The sequence below is a fragment of the Astyanax mexicanus genome, chromosome 1, assembly GCF_023375975.1.
Source record: "Astyanax mexicanus isolate ESR-SI-001 chromosome 1, AstMex3_surface, whole genome shotgun sequence".
Classification (NCBI taxonomy): domain Eukaryota; kingdom Metazoa; phylum Chordata; class Actinopteri; order Characiformes; family Acestrorhamphidae; genus Astyanax; species Astyanax mexicanus.
The window spans coordinates 116,677,379-116,704,372 of record NC_064408.1 but is presented as its reverse complement, the minus strand read 5'-3'; the positions used below and the strand labels follow the sequence as shown (position 1 = coordinate 116,704,372).

At 39.0% G+C, this 26,994-nt stretch overlaps 1 protein-coding gene across 3 annotated transcripts; it reads right to left on the bottom strand.

Annotated features, from left to right (window-relative positions):
- Positions 1-16,872: 16,872 nt before the first annotated feature.
- On the bottom strand, positions 16,873-24,898 carry LOC107196877 (fibrous sheath-interacting protein 2). 3 transcript variants are annotated; one of them, XM_022679883.2, is made up of 10 exons: positions 24,808-24,898; positions 21,512-21,636; positions 21,093-21,245; positions 20,864-20,950; positions 20,335-20,604; positions 19,993-20,109; positions 19,646-19,807; positions 19,019-19,108; positions 18,480-18,591; positions 16,873-18,069 (listed from the first exon to the last, which is right to left on the bottom strand). In XM_022679883.2, the coding sequence occupies exons 1-10, from the start codon at positions 24,812-24,814 to the stop codon at positions 17,969-17,971; spliced, it is 1,224 nt and encodes a 407-aa protein (XP_022535604.2). In that variant the 5' UTR covers positions 24,815-24,898; the 3' UTR covers positions 16,873-17,968. The 3 variants fall into 3 exon arrangements, with proteins under 3 accessions (XP_022535604.2, XP_022535603.2, XP_049323544.1); XM_022679882.2 differs by lacking the exon at positions 24,808-24,898 and adding an exon at positions 22,270-22,435; XM_049467587.1 differs by lacking the exon at positions 24,808-24,898 and adding an exon at positions 22,154-22,434.
- Positions 24,899-26,994: the final 2,096 nt, after the last annotated feature.

The window sequence follows — 26,994 nt, the reverse complement described above, 5'->3', positions numbered from 1 at the left end:
TGCGCTGCCCGCGCGCTCTCTCTCTCTCTCTCTCTCTCTCTCTCTCTCTCCCGCAGCGCGGAGCTGAATTCAGCGCGAGGCTAGAAATAATTTGAAAACTCAGTTTAGTTAAATAAATTAAGATGAGTGAGGACCTGTAAAGTTAATCAAATATTGTCAAATATAAAGGATAGGTTGAGGTTTTGGGGAGCTGTTTCAATTATTTGAAACGGAAACTAACTGAAACTAATTTTTTTTATTGATGGGCCCCCAAGCTAAATTCGCCTTGAGCCCCCAAATTGCTAAGTCCGCCACTGCATGCCTCTATAGACCCTCCTCTCCTCGCAATGTAAGAAGAAAGCTGATTTTTGTCACATTTATCCAGTGACTGCTCTCCTTAATTAATATCATCTCTAAGCAGATGTGTGTCACAGTTATGCTAGAACTTTCTCTAACACATTATAGGACTGGCTACAGTTTAGTCAGTGGCTAAATGGCTAATGTCTCCCATTCATTACACCAGCTACAAGAGCCAGCAAACAAACTGTGAGAAATCCTAACAGCACACTTAAAACAAAGCAAAAACTGAATAAACAAAAGGGATCATTGGCTAAAAAAAGTAACTTAATAGAAACAGCAGGCGTAGAAATACAGTAGCCAATAGATTTCAACATTTATTCCAACTCCTTGACCCATTCCCAGCAACACTGTGCACCATTAGCTTCCTGATGAGAGTCTTGATAGGGCAGCCATTTGGAAACTACTAGCAACAAGGGCTAATGTTAAAAAAGTAGGGGAGGGGAGGGGCATAACTGGGTTAAATGAGCCACAAAAACTGGACCCAAGAGCACTGGAAGAAAGTAATAGGGTCTGATGAGCCGTCTTTTCCTCTTTCTTCTATTCCTGGATGTGTTCCTTTACAGATAAAGTCAATGGAAGCTTCCAGCCCACACTGCCTGCTCCCAGCTGCTCCACATAATACGCTGCTGAACAGCTGAAAGCTGAATTGTTCAAACATGTAGAGTATAATCGCATTTGAGGAAAGGCTGAATCCGCTCTGCAAAAAGAAATACAGGAGACTTGTTCTGTGAAGTAATTTATACAGTGGTGTGAAAAACTATTTACCCTTCTTACAAATTTATTTTGTTTTTGCTTTTTTGTCAGACTGATATTTTTCCGATTATCAAACAAACTTTAACATCAGACAAATATAACCTGCAATCAAGCTTTACTGATAACTGGGAACATGTCTTTCACATCTCTTCTTTACAGACTCAGTGGAGGGTTTTCCTGTTTAAGATCATCCACAGCATCTCAATCAATCAGACTTTACCTAGACACTCCAAAACCTTTATTTTTTATCATTTTTAATCCATTTAGAGATGGACCTTTTGTTTTTGTGTGTTTTGTGTCATTGTCCTGCTGCAGAACCCAAGTACTCCTGAGCTTGAGGTCACAAACAGATGGCCGGATATTCTCCTTCAGGATTTTCTGGTAAACAACAGAATTCCTGCTTCCATCTATTTATTACAGCAAGTTATCCAGCAGCTCCAGATCATCACACTACCACCACCATGTTTTACATTCAGTATAATGTTCTTTTTCTGATATTATGTGTTAGTTTTACGCCAGATGTAACGAGACATAACTTCCAAGAAGTTCCACTTTTGCCATGTCAGTCCATAAAATATTTACCCAAAGTTCTGGAGATCATCAGGATGTTAGTTGGTAAATGTGAGACGGGCGGTTGTGTTGTTTTTGGTCAGCAGTGTTTTTTATCTTGGAATTCTCCCATGGAGACCATTTTCACCCTGTCTCTTTCTTATTATTGAATCATTAACACTCATTAACCTTAACTGAGGCTTTAAGTGAGACCTGTAGTTCTTTAAATGTTGTTCTGGTTATTTTGGGATCTCCTGGATGAGTTGTTCATGCCCTTTTGGAGTAATTTTGGTCGGCCGGTCACTCCTGGGAAGGTTCACCAGTGTTCCATGTTTTTTTCTCCATTAGTGAATAATAGTGAATCACTGTGGTTCTCTGGAGTCTCAAAGCTTTAGAAATTAATTGATAGATCAATGATGTTGTTTTCTCATCTGTTTTTGAATTTTCCAGCTTTTTTAAGATCTTTTATCTGCTTCATGTTGTCAGACAGGTTCTATTTAAGTGATATTTTTTATTCTACAGGTCTGACAGTAATCAGGCCTGGTTGTGATTAGTAGTGAAATTAGTAGTGAACCTTTCCGAAAAGTGTGATTAATCACAGTTCATTTATGGGGGGCAAACACTTTTTCACAAAGGGCTAGATGGATTGGATAGTTTTTTTCTTTCCTTTAATAAATAAAATTAGCATTTAAAAAGTGATTTTTATATTTACTCAGGTTATATTTGTCTGATATAAAGCTTGTTTGATAATATGAAAAATGTTAATATGAAACATTACTAAAACAACAGAAATCTGTAGGGGGCAAATACTTTTTTCCATGCCACTGTAACAAAAACTAAATACAAATCAATGAAACATACTTACAGTGTAGGAAAAAAAAACTAAAAATGATTTGTCTAATTTAGTGTAGTTGACTTAAATTGTAAGTAAACATTATTTGAAAATCTTAAGGCAATCTTAAGGTAAATTCAACTCATCCAGGATTACAGTACATCCTATTTCAACCTTTTCTGAATTGGGGTTGAATAAAGGACCTTTTTTATAGTTTGTAATAATAGAACTGTTTTGCTCAGAGAGTAGGGAAAGGCTATCGTGAACATCATGCATTTTTCTATTCGCCATAGCCAAGTGTCTCTGGGGTCTGGCTGTAAGTTTGCTTTATTGGTGCTGAGATGGGGCAGCAGCTGACCCCTGTTCACTTGGTGATGTCCAGTGCAAAAAGCAATACAACTCTCATTTAAAAAGAGGCCATATCCTACATTTTTTATGATTTTCATCCCTGAGGCTCACGTATATCGTATGTGTGGGTTTATCTACCAAAAAAACAGCCATAATTCATTTTTACACGGCTATTTCCCAACCTCTTTGCCTGTATCTGCTGAGAGTGAAACAGGATATTTTTGCTATTGTATCTTTAAGACTGAACTACCTAAATCAGGTCTGTTCTGATTGGCTGCCCAATTGCTTATCATGTATCGCAATTGCGTCAATTGCGTATCGCAGAGCTGGTTTTGGGGCGTCAGTGTGTTTTTGGTATCATGATGCACATTTTGAAACACGCAAAACGGCATGTACTAATTCTCTTAATTAATCATGGGCGTGGTTAATTTTGGGCGTAACGTGAAATAAACCAATCAGTGTGTCAGTTGTCATTCCCTTTAAGAGCCAGGTGAGCTCTGACTTTGGCACATTCATATCTTCACAGCGCAGCGCTTTTGTGTGTTTCAGTGTGTCACGCTGTGAAGATACACCAGCAGCTCATTTATGGGAACAGTAATGTTATTTTATTCTTTATTCTGTTTATTGTTGATGTAAAAGCTGGATTTGCACACTGCAGAATGTTTATTTGTGTGTGTACGGTGCAAGGATGTACATGTACTGAGTGTGTGCAATGGGCAGGTGACTGTTGACTGTTGTCATGATTTTAATCAGTCAGTGGCGCACCTGTATTTTCCACCGCCAAGAAAGAAACATGCCAGAAATGTACCTGAACACACCTCACTTCCAGAACACCACGCCCATCAGTGTAGATTTATTCCTAAACTCTGTAAGTGCTATTTTAATGGTGTGGGTGCAAGGCGTGAAAATAGACTGTTCACGGGGTGTAAGATAGCAAAGAGCATTAAGATGTACAATAGGGCCCTCACTTTTAGATTTGTAAAATTAAATGATATTTATGTTAGTAGTGTTAATCACTTACAATTGTATTGTAATATTAAACAAACTACATAAATCACATCTGTTCTGATTGGCTGCCAACTTTTTTGTGTGCATGTATTTTAAAAAGCACTTCTTCAAGCTAATCTGCAATGAACTATATAGGCATATGTACCACATTTTCCTTTAATTTTCCCAAAAATCGACATTGTGCTTTATAATTCAGTGTGCCCTATGTATGAACTTTAACAGTCAGGTATTAAGGAGCAGTAAAGTTACTCCATTGAAGTGCTGTGTTATACAGGAGTTTCAGTGAAGTTTCTCCGGCACTAAGGCTGGAGCAGCATTAGCATTAGCTTTAGCCTCTAACTGCAGCACTAGCTCTTGCCCTGTTCCACGCTGACAGTCACGCTGTCTACTGCTCTCTGGTCCAATGAAGGTAATTTAAAAACCAGAACATTTCCTCACTTTCTGAAAAAAAAATGGGACGCCCGGGACAGGACGTGAAATACGGATATGTCCCGGGATATACGGACGTTTGGTCACCCTAAACTACTAGTGCTATCAACGGCTGGCTAGTTACGCTAACCGGGGCTAGCTAGCTCTGCTAACAGTGGCTAGCGCTCAACCTAAATACTGGAATTCTAAGAATTCCGATCTTAGAGTAATATCCAGTGCTTGTTTGACTTTGAAAGAAAATCTAGTAAGAATGCATATTTAAAAGTGAATAAGGATGTTGTCATGTTTTCCTTCTAATTCAGTAGGTCTCGCTCCTGGGGGCGGGGAACCTACGTTAATAAATATACTGTAATTCTTAAAAACATATAGTGTTGCTTAATGCACCTTATACTTGGGTACACCTTATGTATGAAAATAGAGCAAAAAAATAGACTTTATTGCCTTATAATTGATTGCGCTTTAATCCTAAAAATACTGTGTGAATGTGAATGTTGCTGAGTTGTTCATTGTCATTTTAGCTGTCCAGTAAACAGATGCCCATAAGGTCTTAATGATTAAATAAAGTCTAATATCAGGGAATTCAGGATCACTTCGGATGTGAATATTGATCTATTATGGACGTGAACATCAAGCCAACCGTGTGAATTGATGTTTTTCAACACCAGTCCTTGAGAAAATGCCGGAATAATCATTAATTATGTTAATTGGTATCTGCACATCGATCAAAGATGTGCATGTTTAAGAGAAACCTTGATCAAATTAATAATGCAGCGTGCTTATGTTTAATCATGGGCTTCTGAAGGTGTGCATAATTCTGTGTTCTGCATCAGGTCCTAATAAAGACCAGCGGTTCTAAACTGGTGGAACCAACGGAAAAGATAAATGACGTTTTTTTTTGTGAATTAGAGAAACTGCTTTTACAAACTGTAAAAAAGTAATGGGACACAATGCTTTTTAGTGTATTAAGTATGTTATGATAATTCTGATCTTAAGGGGTTGTAAGAATTATTATTACAGTTTTTCTCCGTCGATTTGGTTCATTTTTCACATCATGATCTACATTGTCATCACAACAAGTGCATATCTCAAAACAGTAAAACTCAATGAAATACCTGCAAAAGCTCGTAACTCACTCACAATTCTTTGTTTTTGTTTCAAAAGCAAATATTACATGTAATCAGTTTGTCAGTGCCATCGGGAAGCCTAGTCTGTGTGTCATTGCCTATGAACAAGTATGTGTTACACACAAAATACACAAAATACTTACACAAAACATAGTTAATCATGACTGTATGTGGGAGACTGACAGCAAGAAATTGCACTGTAATCAAACATATTTAGGAATATTCTTTTACTGTATTGTTTGCACTGCAAATTGTTGATATCTGACAGAAATTCAGGAAAAACAGACAACTGTTTGGCAGCACTCTGTACATGAAACAAAGAAAAAACTACAAAATTATAAACTTACTGTAAACATTCAAAACTACCTGAGACAACAACTTAACCCTTGTGTGGTGTTGGGGTCTGTGGGACCCGTTTTCATTTTTCATCAAATGATACTAAAAAAATATTTTTTCTAACTCAAACTCATTTACAAGCTTTTTAAATTTGAAACTAAACAAATTTTCTACTCATATCTTGAGTTTAATTCATTTTCTTTTACATTTTATTAACAAACTAATAAAAAAAAGAGTAGCACTTTTTGAAAGAAATGTAACATAAGAAAGGTAAAGGGCAAATATTAACCATGTAAGCTGTTTATAATGCTTGCAATTTAGGTGAAGCAAGCATGTGTAAAGCATTTAAATGTAGAATTGCTTAATTTTGCTGAATTAAATACAAGTAACAAAGTAAACGAGTAACAAAAATATGAAAACAACACAAGGGTTAAGGAATTATAGTGCTTTTTTATGCATTCTGACTCTCCTCTCTGTTGGGCCACATGTTTTCATCCATGTTACACTGAATAAATTACCTTGCAATGCTTTTAAATGATCGAAGACACGGCTGTTCTTCCAATATTTGGCTGCACCCGGCGACCAGCTTCAGTCGTTGTAAAATCAGGATTTTTCAACTTTACCAACAAAGTTTTATAGAAACAACAAAGTTTGATATAAATTATGCCTGAGAGAGGATGATAACATGTTCAGCACTTTTGCATGTAATGACCTAAGCAATGACCTAAATAAATGTTTTGGAGGGAAGACAATTGCATAGATATTCAGTACATCACATTTTGATGAGCACGACATAAGCAATAGACAATGCAAAAAACAGCTGAAAATTGTACATGAACATAGCAATAATGACAAAGACATTTGCAAAATGAGAAACACAATGAAAAATTCAATTCTGATTGTAACCCAGGTGAAAGTAGACATTGACTATTAAATAGTTAATAAATAAGAATGAATATTAAGCAGAAATTCATAATTTTAATAATTTACTTAGTGATATTAAAAAACGTATAAAATAAATAAATAGTATTAAAAAAAAAAAAACATTATTTCATGTTTTGGTACATTATTTTATCATTGGTTGAAGTTGAAAGGTCATAGCTAACAGCCAATCACAGCACCGATAGTCGTCCTCCATAGAGGACTCGGAGCAGAATCAACGCAGCACACACGGGTGAAGTCGCGTTGGAGAGTAGCTCCATTAAGAAGGAAAGAAAAAGAGAAGGTTTAAGTGGATTTCACAATTTATTTGTTTTTTTTTTAAGTGTTGTTTAGCCTTCTGTCTATGCTGATAGACTGTGGTTTTGTTCAGCGTTTAATTTGAATTACTCTCGAGAATCACGGAGGAAGAGTGGAGCTTGGAGCATCACGGCCGCAGCGCGTGATAAAAGTAGATGGCGAGCCACCAGAGTTAGGAGCTACGACTGGGACTGTGTGTTTGTGCGTCGAGAGAAACGATCTTTTTCCCATTCGGAGGGAGTGGACGTTGCAGCGAGGAGCCAGGGTCTCTCAGCAACCGCGGTAAGACTGTTCAAATTAAAGTGCTAATTTCCCTCTGGATCACGTGAGCAGTGCATGGAGAGCTCGCGCTGCTGAGTAAAAAGGACCGTCTCCATTTTGTTTGCTGAAGGACTGTTTAGGACTCGATTTAATGGACATTGATACAGTTAGATGTTTATGTTCATGCTTATGCATATGCCTTGAATGTGTTTAACTGTAAGGTTGATTGATACTGCATTTACTGGTGTTAACTTTCTCATGTGGACTTAGTGATATGCCCTATGTTTTTTTGGTTGTAATAACTTACTGATAAAGGGTAATACCAAATGCTTTTGATTTAGTTAAAATAAAAATAGGCCTAATTTGATTAATATCAAAGATAGATAATTAAAATAAATAAACCTAGTTATATCAAATAACTTCAAACCAACTAAACAAAAAACGATATTAGAACACTAAGAGCTCAATTGAGATACTAATTAAACTACTGAAACTAACTAAGTTAAGTTAACTAGAGAGTAAGAATTCAAAAAGGGTTTTCTTAACTTACAGGGTAACTGAGTAAATCTCAGATTCTTGTTTGACTCTCTTTTCATCCATATGTGATCATTTTGTCTGTCATGTGTTAAGTATGTAATGTTTTGAAGGATCCTATTTCTTAATACAATTCTACTTCCTAATTTTACATTTTTTTTTTCATAAAGCCGGCAATTCTAAACTTAACATTGGCCTGTGGTGTTTTCTCATTTGTTTTTGGTCAATGGTTATTTAATCAATAACTGCCCTTCACGAACCTAGTTCTGGTCCAACAGCATCCATCTTATTTTAATATTCGAGGTAAGTGCTACATAAATTTGGCGAGCCAGCCAGGAGCAGTTTGGGTTAAAATAACAATAGCTGTTGATCAAGATAAATGTGATTAAGCATCCAGACCTAAAATAGACCAAGTCCGGCCAAAATGGAGATAGTTGAGAGAGAAAACGTTAAAGTGCCAAACTCAGTCATTATTAGTGGATTAACAGGAACAGAGCGAGATGTTGAAGTCACTGACTTCTTGGAAAAATATGGGCATATAGGGAGAGTTATTAGAATAGATGATCCTGACTCCCCATACCACAAACATGCCATTGTAGAGTATGATAGTGGAGCTGCAGTCACCGCCCTAGAACCAATACTTCCCCATAGCTATAATAGCCCAAGTGAAGTCATCTTCCACATCAAAGCCCTGTCAAGTGAGTACATCCCCACTGTGACCGAGAGCGCCACCCAGAGTTTCCTAAGAGAACTGCAGAAGGTAGCAAGACTAAGTGGAAAATCCTATGAAGACATCCTGCGAGAACAGCTATTGAAATGCGGAGGAACTGGAGCGGCTGTGAGCTCAGAGCCTGCAAATGAACCTGACACTGAGTCATCCAATATGGAGGTTCAGAGCGAAGAACCACCACCCGCAATTCCTCAGCCACGAGCAGCTGAACATGTTCTTCATGATAAGACAATAGAGCAGGCTGAATCCTCCCAGAGCCCGACAAAGTCGACCGTATTCAGAGCTGCCAGAGAGAATGAAGTTCCTCTTGCTGCCATGAGCTACACTAATCCACCAGAGGTGCAACGAATGGTCGTCGAGCATGTGGTGAGAAGCGAAGCTTCAGTGTCATTGATGAACGCATCATTCAGACTGAGACAATTTTCAGGCAGATGTCCCTGCCCAAGTCATGAGACAGACTTTGATACATGGCGGAACAGTGCTGAACTCATTCTCAAGGACCCTGCTCTGTCTGACTTACAGCGCTCCAGGAAGATATTAGACAGTCTAGCGCCACCGGCAACTAATGTGGTGAAGCCTTTAGGCCCAAATGCCTTGCCAGCTGCTTACCTCGACCTCTTAGAGTCAGCCTACGGGACAGTCGAGGACGGAGATGAGCTTTTTGCTGTATTCCTCAGTACATTTCAAGACTCTGGAGAGAAACCCTCTCAGTATCTACAGAGACTTCAGACAGTTCTTTCCAAAGCACAGAGAAGAGGAGGTGTATCTGCTGATGGAGTTGATAGGCACCTACTGCGTCAGTTCTGCCGTGGGTGCTGGGACAATGTCATGATAGCTGATCTCCAGCTTGAGCGCAAAAGAGACACGCCCCCTCCATTCTCAGAGTTACTGTTGCAGCTTCGTGTGGAAGAGGATAGGCAGAGTGCAAAAGAATCTCGCAAGAAGAAACATCTTGGTGCTGTGAAGCAAAGGGCCAACGCCCATCTGTTAGCTGCAAGCTCTGCTGAAGGTCCCCCAACAGCACAGAATGATATCGCTGAAATGAGAAAGCTGGTCACGGAGCTGCAGAGTCAACTTGCCCGATTAAAGACACAGAAAGCTGAGTCTAATGAGCCTTCCCCTGATGCTGTCGTCACAAAATTAAAGAAACAAGTAGCTGAGCTTCAGAGTCAGCTCACAGATAGGAGAGCTCAAGCGCCACGAAAGACCAAGGCCAGTGCACCAAAGCCGGGTGTAAAGCGCCAACCAAAGAGCAAACTGCCAGACAGTCCCCCAGCTGTTAGCCCTCGGCCTAGTAACAGACCAAGGCCATGGTATTGTTTTCAGTGTGGCGAAGATGGACATATTGCCACTGTGTGTCCAAATGAACCAAACCCGCTATTAGTAGCCACCAAGAAAGAACAGCTGAAAGAGAAACAGTCTCTCTGGGACAGCAGGAATGACCCTGCTTTCTCTCAGCATTTAAACTGAACTCAGCTCTCATTGTGGGGCAAATGAGAACTGAAATGAGTAATGATAGTCCCACCTCTGACATTGGACGCAGACATAAAAGATCCAGTGACACGAGAATCCCAAAAGGATTGATAGGAGCTAAATACACTGCTCATGTACTCATCGATGGACAGTCCTGCAGCTGCCTACTTGACACCGGATCCCAAGTGACTACGGTGTCACAATCATTCTATGAAAGCAACCTTGCTCACTTGAAGATCCACCCCCTGAATGACCTGTTGGAAGTAGAGGCGGCGAATGGTCAAACTGTACCCTATTCAGGCTTCATTGAAATTAACATCACCTTTCCGAAGTCCTGTTTTGGATCTGAAGTCGCGGTGTCCACACTTGCATTAGTTGTCCCGAGCACAAGATCCAATACACAGTCCAAATTTCTGATAGGTACCAATACCTTGGACTTAGTGTATGAGAACTGCCGCAGCGTGAACACCGATTTTCAGACCCTTCCATATGGGTGCAGAGTTATCCTGAAAGTAATGCAGCAGAGAAACAAGCAAAGAGAAGACAGTAAATTGGGACTAGTAAGACTACCAGGAAAGGAACCGAAAGTCATCCTTGCTGGACAGAGCTGTGTCATAGAAGGGCTAGCCCATGTCAACAGCCAAGCTCTAGACCGGTGGATTGTAATCGAACCCCCTTCCTCATCCTTGCCTGGAGGCCTGCTAGCCACAAGCTGCCTGCTCACCTCACCTGACAATTCACCAAGGAATCTACCAGTGGTGTTGCGCAATGAGAGTAAGCATGACATCATTATACCAGCAAGGAGTGTCATAGCTGAAATTCATGCCCTGCAGGAAGTAGTTTCAAGCAAGCAAAGCCCTGCTAAGCTAGCACCATCCAACCTCCCGAAGCCCCTGAAAAGTGTAAAGCTGAACTTGAACTTTGATGGCTCTCCACTTCCATCTGATTGGAGAGAGAGGATAGAGAAAAAACTGTATGCTATGCCCGAAGTGTTCGCTCTACATGATTCAGACTTTGGTCGAACAGATAAAGTCAAACATCAGATAAGATTGAGTGATGAAACTCCCTTTAAACACCGACCTCGACCGATACGTCCACAAGATCTTGACGCAGTACGGAGACACCTTCAAGAGCTTAGTGAAGCAGGAGTAATCCGTGCATCTGAGTCACCCTTCTCCTCACCCATCGTAGTGGTTAGAAAGAAGAACGGAGATGTAAGGCTCTGCATCGATTACCGCAAGCTAAACCTCCGAACCATCAAGGATGCATACGCACTACCTAACCTGGAGGAAGCCTTTTCTGCACTCACGGGCTCTAAGTGGTTCTCCGTACTGGACCTGAAGTCTGGTTATTACCAGATCGAGGTAGAAGAAACCGACAAACCCAAAACAGCTTTCGTTTGTCCATTGGGATTCTGGGAGTTTAATAGGATGCCGCAGGGGGTTACTAATGCTCCCAGTACTTTCCAAAGGTTGATGGAGCGGTGCATGGGAGATATCAACCTTAAAGAAGTCCTTGTGTTCCTGGATGACCTGATAGTGTTTTCGGACACTATTGAAGAACATGAGAAGCGCCTTCTTCATGTCCTGAGTCGTTTGAAGGAGTATGGGTTGAAACTCTCCTTGGAGAAATGTAAATTCTTTCAGGCGTCAGTTCGGTACTTAGGGCATGTAGTGTCCGAGGACGGTGTCGAGACCGACCCCGAGAAGATTGAGGCCTTAAAGACCTGGCCTAGCCCAATGAACCTGAAAGAGCTACGCTCATTTCTAGGATTCGCGGGGTATTACCGCCGTTTCATCCAAAACTACTCAAAAATCGTAAAGCCACTTAACGACCTCACTGCTGGGTACCCACCCCTCAGAAAGACTTACAAGCAGAAAGAGACCAATGGTGAGTACTTCAAGCCGAGAGAGCCGTTTGGAAAGAGATGGACGGATACTTGCCAGACCGCATTCGAGACAATCATTGACAAACTCACTACTGCCCCTGTATTAGGATTCGCCAACCCCAAGCTGCCGTATGTATTACATACAGATGCAAGTACAACTGGGCTCGGGGCAGCGCTGTACCAGGAGCAGGAGGGAGTCATGCGAGTTATCGCATATGCCAGCCGTGGCCTATCGAAGAGCGAATCCCGTTACCCAGCTCATAAACTGGAATTCCTTGCGCTGAAGTGGGCTGTATCAGAAAAGTTCGCAGATTACCTGTACGGTGTCTCTTTTACAGTTGTTACAGACAGCAACCCCTTAACTTACCTGCTCACCACAGCTAAGTTAGATGCAACGAGTTATCGCTGGCTGTCTGCCCTCTCCAACTTCAGATTCCAGCTCCAGTACAGAGCAGGGAAACGGAACCTCGACGCCGATGGCCTCTCACGACGTCCGCATGCTGAACCTGTCAATGACTTGGTGTCTCAGAAAGAAGAGGAGCGAATCCGGCAATTCATTCACCATCACCTACCTGAGTCCGATGAGTTTACTCGTCTCTCTACCAAGACGGTTAGTGCAGTCTGTGAGAAGCATCTAGTCTGTCCTCCTGTGAGAACCAGCGAGAGGAGTCCCATCACCCCGCTTGTCACATCTCTTGCCATGACGGCTACAGCTATTCCTGCAAGCTTGGAGAGCTGCGATGGTTTTCCTGTCATTCCCAGTGTATCAGAGGAAGATTTGCGACAACAACAGAAAGCAGATCCTGCCATCTGTGAAATCCTCCATTTGATGGAGACTGGGGAGACGCCCTCTCCAGCGGTCAAGAGAGAGCTGCCCGACCTTCCCATCTACCTGCGAGAGGTGAACAAGCTGGAAATGAGAGATGACATCCTCTACAGAAAAAGACAGGGTTGCGATGAAACTCACTATCAAATAGTCTTGCCCGAGAAGTACAGAGCGATGGTTTTGACAAGCCTTCATGATGACATGGGTCATTTAGGTTTTGACCGAACCCTTGACCTCACCAGATCCAGATTCTTCTGGCCAAGGATGGCAAATGATGTTGAGAAGAAGATTAAGAGTTGCAGCCGCTGTGTTCATCGTAAAGCCCTGCCAGAGAGGGCAGCACCTTTGGTGAGCATCCAAGTTACCAGACCTCTGGAGTTAGTCTGCATGGACTTTCTTTCCATCGAAGCAGATCGGAGTAACACCAAGGATGTGCTAGTGATAACGGATTACTTTACGAAATATGCAGTGGCAATACCAACTCCAAATCAGAAAGCTCGAACAGTGGCCAAGTGCCTTTGGGAAAGCTTTATAGTCCACTATGGGTTTCCTGAAAAGCTGCACAGCGATCAGGGCCCAGATTTCGAATCAAAGACAATCCGAGAACTCTGTGAGCTTGCTGGCATACACAAAGTTAGAACAACACCCTACCATCCCAGGGGCAACCCTGTTGAGAGATTTAATCGTACGCTCTTAAGCATGCTTGGTACACTCAAAGCTGAAGACAAGACCCACTGGCGAGACTTTGTAAAGCCCTTAGTGCACGCTTATAATTGCACTAAACATGACACGACCGGGTTTACGCCCTATGAGCTCATGTTTGGGCGACAGCCCCGATTACCCATTGATCTTGTCTTCAATGTTCCATTGAACCGCAAGGAACAGAAGTCTCACTCCCATTATGTGCAAGCCCTGAAAGACCACCTTCGGGAGAGCTACCAACTTGCCAGGACAAATGCTGCCAAAGCAGCAGGAAGGAACACAGTGAGGTTCAACAGACGTGTCACTGAATCTATTTTGGATGTGGGTGATAGAGTGCTTGTCAGAAATGTACGCCTACGAGGAAAGCACAAGTTAGCGGACAAGTGGGAAGAAACTGTGCATGTCGTTGTGAGCCGAAAGGGTGATCTCCCAGTCTACTCTGTCAAGCCAGAGAACAAAGACAGTCCTCTCAGAACGCTGCACAGGGACCTCCTGCTACCCTGTGGGTTTCTGCCCGTTTCTAACGAGGAGCCCCCTGCTGTGCCTAAACCTCGAAGGCTAAGCACCCGTCAACATCCGAACCTTGACACTGTCGACCCAGAGCCCAACTCGGATGAAGATGATTTTGTCTATTCTTTTCAGGATCCGGTCGTTGGAACCACGAGGTCCACACAGGAAATTGTTGTGCCTGTGCCTTCCAGTGAAAAGACCCGTTCTCCGGTCGTACTTGCCTGTCCGGATCCTGTAGTTTCCTGCAGCGCCCCAGAAGACCTTGGCCAATCCCCACCTGAGAACTTACCTTCATTGGAAACACAGCGCACCCCTGACATGGAACCTGTAATTGTAAATGGCCAACCTGGACGAGAGAACTTACCCGAACAGACAGCAGACCAACCTGCTGAAGGGAGAGAAACCATAACAGTTGCAGCTGATGCTGGAAATTTACCTGAAACTCAGAAGGAAACAGAGACTGATGAAATACAAGATGATCAAGAAGAAGATGAAAATCCGAGTGAACTGCGAAGATCTACAAGACAAAGAGACCCCCCCAGAAAACTGACATATCCTGAGCTTGGGAATCCCTTAGTAACTATTGTCCAAAACTTATTCCAGTCTTTGAGTTCAGCTATTTCTAGCTCCATGTTAGAATCTATGTTAACTCCACTCCCTGAGCCAAAAGTAGTGTAAGCCTTTTATTCATGCAAAGGGACTTGCATAGATTTAAGAGGGGAGGGTGTAACCCAGGTGAAAGTAGACATTGACTATTAAATAGTTAATAAATAAGAATGAATATTAAGCAGAAATTCATAATTTTAATAATTTACTTAGTGATATTAAAAAACGTATAAAATAAATAAATAGTATTAAAAAAAAAAAAACATTATTTCATGTTTTGGTACATTATTTTATCATTGGTTGAAGTTGAAAGGTCATAGCTAACAGCCAATCACAGCACCGATAGTCGTCCTCCATAGAGGACTCGGAGCAGAATCAACGCAGCACACACGGGTGAAGTCGCGTTGGAGAGTAGCTCCATTAAGAAGGAAAGAAAAAGAGAAGGTTTAAGTGGATTTCACAATTTATTTGTTTTTTTTTTAAGTGTTGTTTAGCCTTCTGTCTATGCTGATAGACTGTGGTTTTGTTCAGCGTTTAATTTGAATTACTCTCGAGAATCACGGAGGAAGAGTGGAGCTTGGAGCATCACGGCCGCAGCGCGTGATAAAAGTAGATGGCGAGCCACCAGAGTTAGGAGCTACGACTGGGACTGTGTGTTTGTGCGTCGAGAGAAACGATCTTTTTCCCATTCGGAGGGAGTGGACGTTGCAGCGAGGAGCCAGGGTCTCTCAGCAACCGCGGTAAGACTGTTCAAATTAAAGTGCTAATTTCCCTCTGGATCACGTGAGCAGTGCATGGAGAGCTCGCGCTGCTGAGTAAAAAGGACCGTCTCCATTTTGTTTGCTGAAGGACTGTTTAGGACTCGATTTAATGGACATTGATACAGTTAGATGTTTATGTTCATGCTTATGCATATGCCTTGAATGTGTTTAACTGTAAGGTTGATTGATACTGCATTTACTGGTGTTAACTTTCTCATGTGGACTTAGTGATATGCCCTATGTTTTTTTGGTTGTAATAACTTACTGATAAAGGGTAATACCAAATGCTTTTGATTTAGTTAAAATAAAAATAGGCCTAATTTGATTAATATCAAAGATAGATAATTAAAATAAATAAACCTAGTTATATCAAATAACTTCAAACCAACTAAACAAAAAACGATATTAGAACACTAAGAGCTCAATTGAGATACTAATTAAACTACTGAAACTAACTAAGTTAAGTTAACTAGAGAGTAAGAATTCAAAAAGGGTTTTCTTAACTTACAGGGTAACTGAGTAAATCTCAGATTCTTGTTTGACTCTCTTTTCATCCATATGTGATCATTTTGTCTGTCATGTGTTAAGTATGTAATGTTTTGAAGGATCCTATTTCTTAATACAATTCTACTTCCTAATTTTACATTTTTTTTTTCATAAAGCCGGCAATTCTAAACTTAACATTGGCCTGTGGTGTTTTCTCATTTGTTTTTGGTCAATGGTTATTTAATCAATAACTGCCCTTCACGAACCTAGTTCTGGTCCAACAGCATCCATCTTATTTTAATATTCGAGGTAAGTGCTACATGATGTTAACAACTGACACTGAGATGTGGAGATTGAATAAACTGTTTTGAGAACTTCATTTCTGATCTGAAAAAAAGTACCAAATCGACTGAGAAAAACTGTATTAAACCATCCACGGTTGTATTGTGCTTTAAAGTGGAGTAAAAGGTGGGGACAGGATTTCAGGTGTAAAGGTTGGCAGGGGCCACCTGGCGTTGGAAGTGCCTTCAAACGGACCTGCTGTAGTAGTATTCTCATCAATTTCATATGACCTTCAATAGAACCCTGTGGCACTCTACAAGGCTAGCCCTGACCCCAGCCCTGTGAGGTGTACTCCCTCTCGAACTCCTCGTACTACCTTAAACTTTTTTAAACTCTTCTCTGAGGCATAGATTATTGCAAAGAATGCTGCCAACATAAAGAGCATGAGTGACAAATGAAAGCATGCTCAACAGTATGACCTTAAATATTCAGTATCCGTGATCCGGTCTTTATCCTGAACATGTGACCAACACTAATAGCCTGTTTCTGTATTTTCATTTACACCTTCATTGAGGAAGAGTGTCAGGCACTTCTGATGGTATTTGTCAGTTTCTCACACAATAAAGTAGTTTAAATCATTTTAGAAACAAATTAAATCATATTAAAGAATCAAACTTTTTTTTATTGCATAAACAAAGTACTTATACCTCATAAATTCCCACATCTGATCAATATTCAGGACTAATATTCAGTGTCTAAGGTTGTCTAGATGTATATGTCAATATAATCTTCTTTTCAAATTAAAAAAGTTTGTACAAAAGAACACAAATGTATACAAATAACCACAGCATTCATATTTCTCAATTTCCGAATTTTATTAGAAATAAAAATTTAAATTATTTGATTGAATTTTTTTTGTTGGGGGGGAGGGTAAAGAATCAGTATATAATGAAATGATTTGGTCAGGGCTAAGTTCACTGTTATGTGGTTTCTCTAAAGTGACGTCACATCAAGTTTATTAGTCTAGTGATTTTTACAAAACCCCAAGTGAGCAAGCACGAGGCGACAGCGGTGAGAAAAAACTCCCCTGTAGGAAGAAACCTCAGGAGGAACCAGGCTTCACAAGGGGGACCCATCCTCCTCTGGTCTAAACCACATATGACTAATTCATGATATGACGTCACTTTAAGACCACATATACAGTGTTTTTATATAGTGGCTCCCTGATGCCTGCAAATCATCTACATTACTTATACAATATATAATGAATTTACCTGTGCCCAGATATCCCCTCTAAACTTAATTTAATATTAGCTCTGGAGCCTAAATCATGCTCACAGAGCTCAGTGATAATTCTAAATACAAGCAGCAGCCAATCATTTTTACTTTTAGCTGCATCTCTTACTCAAATTATAGATGATTTGGAGGCATCAGGGGGCTGTTATCAATGTTCGCTAGAATCACGGGAAGTCACGGGAGAAGTGGGATGTCTGCTGCTCAGTGTGCTGCACAAATATACTGATATAAATTAACCCAACATCTATATAGATGGAGCTTAGATTTTCAGTAAATACTGAGCAGTCAACGAGACAACAGACAGTGACCACTTTTGTTGTTTAGCTCCCGAATTAAATCTATGCATGAATCTTTATGTTTTAATTAAATCTGTGGGCTGAATTAAATCTATACAAACGCTCAACATCTATAATGATGGAGCTGAAATAGTCAGTTAATACTAAACAGCCAATTAGACATTAGACAGTGACCACTATGGTTATTTTGGTCAACTGCACTAAAACTCTGTTATACTAGAAGCGCAACATCGGTAACGATGGAGCTCAGCTTATAAATTAGCCTACTGGATTACACTGACCAAATCATTTCATTAATACAGAAAAGAAGTGATAGAAGATAGAAAGTAAAAAATAGAAACAGGGTGAAAATGGGGAAATTTAGCTGTCAGGAGAAATCTTGGGGCTTCTCCTGGTAACGGCCCGTTTCACTGCTTTCCATGCTTTCTTGAAGAAGGCCAGGTCTTTGATCTTTTTTGGGCCTGCAGAGAAAAGAAGACAATATTTTATTATGAATGTATTAAATTGTGGAAAATCTTAGTTTAACAGTCATGAACAGCGGCAGGTTTAGGATGTGTAATAGAGGCACCCTTTTCCCAAATAATAGAGGCACCCTTTTCTACCAGAAGGGCAGAAGGGCATCCATAGTTGGGCACTCAGTAAGACACATTATAACAATTCCTTTATGTAAAGAGCACATCATCATAGTTTACTGAAATAAGGGGCACTCTAGTGGCCACTTTACACAAGAAGGACAGTCAAAATGGCACTTTGTCTCTTTTTGCCACTCAAGAGGGAACTTTAGTGATGCTTTTATCCATGAAGGGGACTGGAGGAGGCAGTTGCAGTGTAAAGATCAAGAAATACTGATTTAGCGTTTTCTGTTACTTACCAACTGGGATGTCATCCTTTGAAGGTTCCTCTGTTGTTACAGATTTGGGTGAGGTGACCTCCAACCTGAGAGTGCAGGTATCAACTTCCTCCACAGGTGGTAGAGACACCCTCTGCAAGAAATTGGAGATAAATCGTTAAAAATAAGTGTTTCAATATTTTGATTTGCGATACTGTATCATTTTTCATAAACAAAGTATTGGATTTTAATCATTAGTACACATGTAAAGATTGGGATTAAAAACAAGATTTAGTCTTGTGTTTAAACCCCACCCACTGGGTAGCAGGGTTGTACTCTGTGTTCAGATCCCACTGTTCTGATTGGATAAAAAGTAAATTCTTCTTTTATTCAGATTTTGTAAATATCAGCTTCAGCTCTTTACTCTCTTTAGTAGGAGATTAAAGTGAAATTGAATTAACTGTCTGCTGCATTTTTAATACTTGATAATTTGATTTAAGATATTTTCATTTAATTTTAAATTTAATTTAAGATGTTTTAAGGATCTGCGTTTTCTTTGAGAATATTAAAAGCTGACTTACCACGTCTGGGAGAAGAAGCTCTTGCTGTTTTGGCTTGATGTACTTCTGGTAGTCTGCATACTGGTTAAACTCCTTAAGGGAGCACGCCACCTGAAGTAAAATGATAATTAATACTGTTGAATAAATTGTATTAATAGTGTGGATTAAAGGTTTCATATCATGGAAAACTGATTTGCCCTCACTGTGGATTATGTGAACACTGCTAATGTTTCTTAATGTACACTTTACTCCTCACATAATCATAATAAATGCTGCAAATGGACTTAAAGATATGAGTTCTTTAAGTCTGAGTGCTACATTTCACAAACTGTGACCGAAATGGGTCGCTAATCATTCATTAGCCTTGTGTTATACAGAGAGTCAATGTAGTTTACTAAGTAAACGCAGACATTTACTCGACATAAGTCATTGTGGGTATAGCTGGCCAATATATATTATATAAAGTGATATTTAAAATCACTGTATACAAAACAAAAAACAGACAATTACAAAAAATGGCTGAATAAATAAATAGTGCAACTAAATAGTAAACAGGGATCCATTTCCTTTCTCTGAAAACACACAGAAGTGTTTAGTTCAATAGGGCAGAGGCTGTACTGTAACTGTGTGTAAATATAATCTACGTACATGTCCATCCTCCGTAATCAAGCCCTGTTTAATGAGCTGCTTCCTTCTCCCAGGCTTGTTGAAGAACTTCTTTAGATGTTTATCATGCAGACAGGAGTATTTCCAGGGGTTCTGTTGCATGTGAGGGTCTCTCAGATCGAATCCTGGTGCACTCTGATAGAGCTGTGAGAAAAATTCACACAATACATTTAATATCTGTGAGTTTCACACCTGCAGCAGCAGCAGCATTACTCTACCAACAAGAACCATCTCAAACACTGGAATATGTAATCTTCTAAACTTCTAAACTGTAGGTGTGAACGTCTTTAAAATACTAAGTTTAAAACACTTTCTATTCAGATACTTACACTCTTTCCAACTTTACCCCGGTAGTACTGCATGGAACACCCTTCAGGCACCAACAGTTTTGTGCCTATTGGTTTCTCCATTAGTCCTGAAAAGTTAATTTTCTTCTTGATGGATGTCTGGAAAGTGGAGAAGAAAACACAGGCCGGTTAAAAACTGTACAGCTGTTGGAGAGGAAAAGTCTACACTGATTAGAAGATCCGTCTCCTGTTTAACCTGCTTTAAATATTGAATCGTATCTCCTGTATCATGATGCATATCATTCTTGATAAAAAATAAACCCTATTATATAAAAGCAGAATGCTGGTAATTAAATCTGTAGGAAACTGTATCTGCAACCTCACCTCAACTGAAACATCGGCCTCGATCTGAAGGCTCTCCTCCTGCTCTTCCTCCTCCAGGTCTATCAGCTTCAGCTCCTCAGATCTCTGCAATAAATTGGGACTCAAAATACTCACACAGTCATCATCAGGTTCTACTGTAAGTACAGATGAATCTAATGTTTGTGTCTGATCTTTTGAGCCTGGTTTAATGTGCTGCTCCTTCTTCTCCGGCTGCGTCTTTATGCAGGTCACCTGAATGCTGGGGATTGTCCGGGTGATTTCTGGTGTTTCCTAAATGAGCCGGCAAAATAATTAATACAATACATTTAATATCTGTGTGAGTTTCATACCTACAGCATTTCTCTACAAACAAGAGTCGTCTCTAACACTTTGTAACATTAAATCTAATGAGTTCATCCAAGATCTAATCTAATTATCAACACAAATCCTTAATTACTGAATCCGCAATACAGTATAGCAGCGTATACAATATAACTGGCATATAATAGCACTGAATTGCAAATGTAGGAAAGAATAAAAGCTGATGTACCTGTTTTTGAAGAGCTTGGTCCCATTCTGAGTCGATGGTCTTTAGATAGTCTATGTACTGGTTAAACTCCCTAATGGAGCACAGCACCTGAAATAAAAGGATAGTTTTATTATGGATGTGGTCTAAAGGGAAAAAAACACATGCAGTGAATGCTACAAGTGGGCCTATGGATATGGGTTCTACTGTATATAGGGGGAGACTATGTATAGTGTAAATGTAATGTATATACTTGTCCATCCTCAGTAATTAAGCCCCTGTCAACAAGATGCTTCTTCTTCGCCGGGTTTTTGAAAAACGTCCTCAGGTGTTTATAGTGCAGGCTGTGGTAGCTCCAAGGGGGCAGTTTCGGTTGTAGGCTGAATTCTGGTAAAGCCTGGTAGAGCTGTGAGAGGAATATTTACACAATACATTTAATATCTCTACAAGTAGTTCCACTTCTACTTGTGCACTTGTACATGTGATCTAATTAAGAACACTAGTGCTCTTTTCACCGTTTGGCCGGAGTGAATACTATGTGAAAACAATCCTAACCAAGGAGAAAACACTTCAGACGTACACACTAAATTCACATTTAAACAGATTTAAACTAACTATAGATGTAAAATAAATCTGAATTAAGTTCAGAATACTTCCTATTCGGATACTTACAGACTTTCCCACTTTACCCCGAGAGCACTGCACTGAACTTCCAGCAGGAACAAACAGTTTTGCGCCCTTTCGTTTCTGCATTAGAGGTGAAAGGGGTATTTTCTCCTTTTTATACTGTGTTGAATCTGGAAAGTGGAGAAAAAAAAAACACAGGCTAATGCACAGCTCTTTTCTTTCAAGCATCTTTTAACCTTATTTTCTGTTGCTTCTGCTCTAATCAGCCCTTTATTTAGCATTGCTATTGATCTTTATTAAACATCTTAAATAACAACTATCACTATTCTGTATTTCCTTCTATCACTGATCTATCACTCATTTTAACTAGAGATGGGACCGATCCGACACTAACCAGCACAAACACAACCATCTGTTGGTAAAAACAGCGATTAATTTAGTTTGTAAATACAGTTAGCATCGCCAGTTAGCCGTTAGCCATCTCCTTCAACATCCGCAGTCTGTTAGCCTAGCTAGCACTGAACCGACAGCTGCATTCTGGTGTTGTGAAGGTATTATAACTACAGACTGGAGTAAACTATAGTCATAATCCACATATCCTATAAAACTACAGGATCTACAAACACTAACCAGCACAAATACAACCATCTGCTGTTAAAAACAGCTATTAATGTAGTTTGTAAATACATTTAACAACGCCAGTTAGCCGTTAGCCTTCTCCATTAACATCTGCCGTCTGTTAGCCTAGCTAGCATTGGACCGTTAGCTGCATTCTGGTGTTGTAAAGGTATAAATTAACTTACTAAAGTGAACTACAGCCATAATCCACATCAAATATCAAACCACAGACCCTACACACTCTAACCAGCACTAAGAAATCAATCTGTTATTAAAAACAGTGATTAATTCAGCTCGGAAATACAGTTATTGCCGCCAGTTAGCTGTTAGTATTGCAGCTAATCCACTATGCTACGTGTCAAAATAAAAGTCTCCTAAGCAACCAGTGCAAAAAGATTAGTCTAGAGTCCTGTATTTATTATTTAACATATTTAATATTGAACTTTTATTTTATAAATATTTAATAAAAATACAAATATGTATTTTGAAAGAAAATTGTGTGTTTGTATATAAAGTGTGTCAATTAAATGACTTTGTAATGCATTTACATTAAATGCACTTGAAGAGTGTATACTCTTCAGAGGGCTGTGTGGTCTGTTTCAGCCTCATTATGTAACCTTAATCATAGTACTAATATTAAATTTGTACAATTTTTATCGGTATTTGTATCGGTATCGGCAGTTTTATATCAGTTTTATATCAGTATTTTTTAAACCCAGTCAAAACCAGTCAAATCAAATGTAATAGTTACCTAGTTTAGTTATATCTTCCACTTTAAACAGTAAACTAAAGCTAGTGCTGGACGATATGGCCAAAATTCATATCACGATATATTCCTTAATTTCGGTCGATACGATATAATTCCGATATCGATATAAATACTTAGAAGGCCTCAGAAAACTGCTAAGAATCCCTGCAATGGAAATACGTACCTACTAGGGGTGGGCGATATGGCCCTAAAATAATATCACAATATTTCATGGTATTATCGCGATAACGATACTCTTGGCGATATGACAAAAAAACAAAAAACTTTTTTATTATTGTATACAATATGATATTGCACACCTTTAAGATATTTAAAAAAAACAATAATTTTAGCAGATTTATAACAGAAGTCAATAATTGAGAATTACATGATACTAATAATAATAATGCACTCCAAATATCTCCATATATCCAGTATTAAAGTAAAATAAATGACACTTTACAGATATAATCTGTCTCTAGTAGATATTTAATAGGAAATTAGAAATGTGTGAGTTTTTCTTTTGCTTAAAACAGCAAAAAAATTAGTACCCTGATGTGATAATTAGGGGTGAGTGATGTGGCACGATATTTCAGAGTATAATATCGTGATATATGATATGGCACACCCCTAGTACCTACTACTGTCTACTTAATTTAAGTCTTTGAAACCTCCTTTCACGAAAACATTATAATACTTAAGAAATAAACAATAGTCAAGATAAATCAATGCTCAATTTTATTTGCATATAGCAAAATAAAAACATGACATCCCTGTCAAACATAAGCCAATATAACTATTACCAATAAAAAAATAACTTAAAATTAGGATAGAAGCAGAGCTTCTTAGTCTTTTGTAAACAAATTTAACAGATCAAAACAAAAGTGTTCCAACTAGGATAAAGAACACAAGAAGCCTTTATATACATAAAAGCAACAAGATTTCCCCGTCAAATAAACAAACCTATAGGCTTTATCAACTATAAATAACTTAGTTACAATATAAGCTACAAAAGTGCTTCAGCCAGTATAAGGAAAATATTGTATGTAGTGGAACTGATTGAGGTGGTGGAACAGATTAGATGCAGCAAACTGAAGTTTAGCAGACCTTCGAGAGTCGAACCAAATCCTCACCACTGAATTAGACCTCCATACTTCAATTAATCACTTGTGGAAGCGGCAGGGGCATTCATTTTGCATCAAAAATGTCCCGCGCTGGGAGCCAAGAGGACCCGCGGCTGACAAAGAGGACCCGCAACTGACCGCTGACCGAGCGGACCCGTGGGCGGACCGAGCGAACCAGAGGCGGACCCGTAGGCGGACCGAGCGGACCCGAGGCTAGGCTAGGCTCGGTTCCGTTCCGTTCCACTCCAGCGCGGAACATTTCAGATGCAAACCGAGCCTACCTTAACCTTGGATCCGCTCGTGCCGGCTCCGTTTGGCTCCAGCGCGAGGCATTTTAGATGCGTAGCGGACCCGAGCCTAGCCTAGCCTAGCCAAATCTAGCCTAGCCTAGCCTATCTGGCTACGTGCCTATGTGATTACGTCATCACGCACAGAGATAGTCCAGCTACGGAAGCTGATTGTGTTCAGCTGTGCGGCGAGCTGACGCCAGTAAATCGCATGTCCGTGACAGATTCTGTAAATAATACATATCGATATACCACAAAAATGATATCACCGTTATTGAAACATTTCTTATCGCGATAAATACCGATATCGAATTATTGTCCAGGCCTAACTAAAGCTATAACTTATAGATGTTCAGCAGGTAACTGGGTTGACAGCTTTATTCTGTACACTGTACTGATTAACCTATAACTGTATTTCAGCATTCAGCTATTACTGTTATTATTATTAAATTATTGTTATTATTATTATTATTATTATTATTATTATTATTATTATTAAATATAATTATTATTATTATTAACCCTTCTGTTCTTTAAATAACAAACAGCTTCTTCCACATTTACCGTCCATCAGCTCCTCTGTACAGCAGATCTGCTGCTTCTCTCTCTCTGACCTGCAGCAGAATGATCAGCTCTGATGGAGGAGCCTCAGATAAGTGTGATGATGACGTCATCATCAGCAGCAGCAGCATTCCGCGTTCCAAACACACTAGTCACGTGACCACCAACATCTAACAGAATATGATATAATATAATATAATATAATATAACATAATATAATATGATATAATATAATATAATATAATATAATATAATATAACATAATATGATATAATATAATATAATATAATATAATATAATATGATATAATATAATATAACATAATATAATATGATATAATATAATGTACTATAATATAGTATATTATAGTATAATATAACATAATATAATATAATATAATATAATATAATATAATATAATGTAATTATACATTAATGCAGTATAATATAATATGATATAATGTAATGTAGTATAATGTATTCTAATATAGTGTAATATAATGTATTCTAATATAAAATAATGTAATATTTTATTTATCCATTTATACATATTGTAGAAAAATGGTACTGGTGCTATCTATCTATCTATCTATCTATCTATCTATCTATCTATCTATCTATCTATCTATCTATCTATCTATTGTAGGCGGCAGTTCCCCTCCAGTCCGCTAGGTGGCGCATTGGTTCAGCCCACAGTAATTGGCTGCTCAGGAAGCACTGATCCTCAGATCTGTGTTATCCCTTGTGGAGGTAGGATCGGTTCTAAAGCATCCAGTTAGATATATATGTTTTACAGTTTTTCCTAGTCAATTTACTACATTTCTCACATCAGGATTTACATTGGCATCACAACAACTGCATTTCTCAAAACAGTTAGTGCAAACAGCAAAACTCTATGAAATACCTGCAAAAGCTCGTAACTCACTCACAATTCTTTGTTTTTGTTTCTGTTGATATCTGACAGAAATTCAGGAAAGACAGACAACTGTTTGGCAGCACTCTGCACATAAAACAAAGAAAAAAATACAAAATTAGAAACTTCTTCTAAACATTCAAAACAACCTGAGACGACAACTTAAAGAATTATAGTGCTTTCTTTTTTATGCATTCTGACTCTCCTCTCTGTTGGGCCACATGCTTTCATCCAAGTTACACTGAATAAATTACCTTGCAATGCTTTTAAACGATCGAAGACACGGCTGTTCTTCCAATATTTGGCTGCACCCGGCGGCCAGCTTCAACCATTGAAAGATCAAGATTTTAACAACTTTACCAACAAGGTTTTATAGAAATGTATAAATTATGCCTGAGAGATGATGATAACATGTTCAGCACTTTTGCATGTAATGACCTTGGCAATGACGTAAAGCCTAAATGTTTTGGAGGGAAGACAATTGCATAGATATTAAGCACAACACATTTTGATGAGCACGACATAAGCAATGAATAATGCAAAAAAACAGCTGAAAATTGTACATGAACATTAGCAATAATGAAAAAGACATTTGCAAAATGAGAAACAGGGCTGGACTGGTAATCTGGCGTACCGGGCAAATGCGTGGTTTAGCTCTGAGCACATGGGCGACTGGAAACGTGCTCGTACTGTCTCTCTCTCCCAGGCTTAATCGCTTTCTCTCTCTGACTGTATCTCTCTTTCATTCTCTCTCTTTCTCTCTCTCTGATTCTCTCTATCTATGATGTAAGTGATTGACACCACTAGTATAATTTAATTTTATCAATCTAAAGCTGATATTTCTTAAACAGAACTCAAACACCAAAGCATCCAGTAAATAAATATATATATATATATATATATATATATATATATATATATATATATATATATATATATATATATATATATATATATATATACTTGTAGTTAAAGTAATGCTGTTGTTTTTGTTTTTATTAAAGTGCCACAATCAGGCTCAATGTTTGTTTGTTCCACCTAGATGGAAAGATCCTTTCATGATGAGAGTAGGAGAGAACCCTGGTTTTAAGCATTTAATAAAAGAGCCCCATTAAAAATTCGATCCCAAAAAAAACCATGATAATACTAAAGTTCATTTTTATTATGAAGTTGATAATGGTAAGGCTATACAGAATGTCATGTTTGTAGCCTGATACAGATACATGTTATAGCTGTTTAAAGGTGGAAGAATTAGAATTGAACTGTTGTATCAGAGAA

Excerpts from the sequence above, each read along its gene's own strand:
- LOC107196877 (XM_022679882.2), bottom strand. The coding sequence starts at position 22,297 with ATGTGGATTATGGCTGTAGTTCACTTTA. Across the intron at positions 21,637-22,269 it reads TATGGCTGTAGTTCACTTTA|ATTCAACACAGTATAAAAAG; the intron begins GTAAGTTAATTT and ends TCCACTTTCCAG. Across the intron at positions 18,070-18,479 it reads AAAGGATGACATCCCAGTTG|GCCCAAAAAAGATCAAAGAC; the intron begins GTAAGTAACAGA and ends TTTTCTCTGCAG.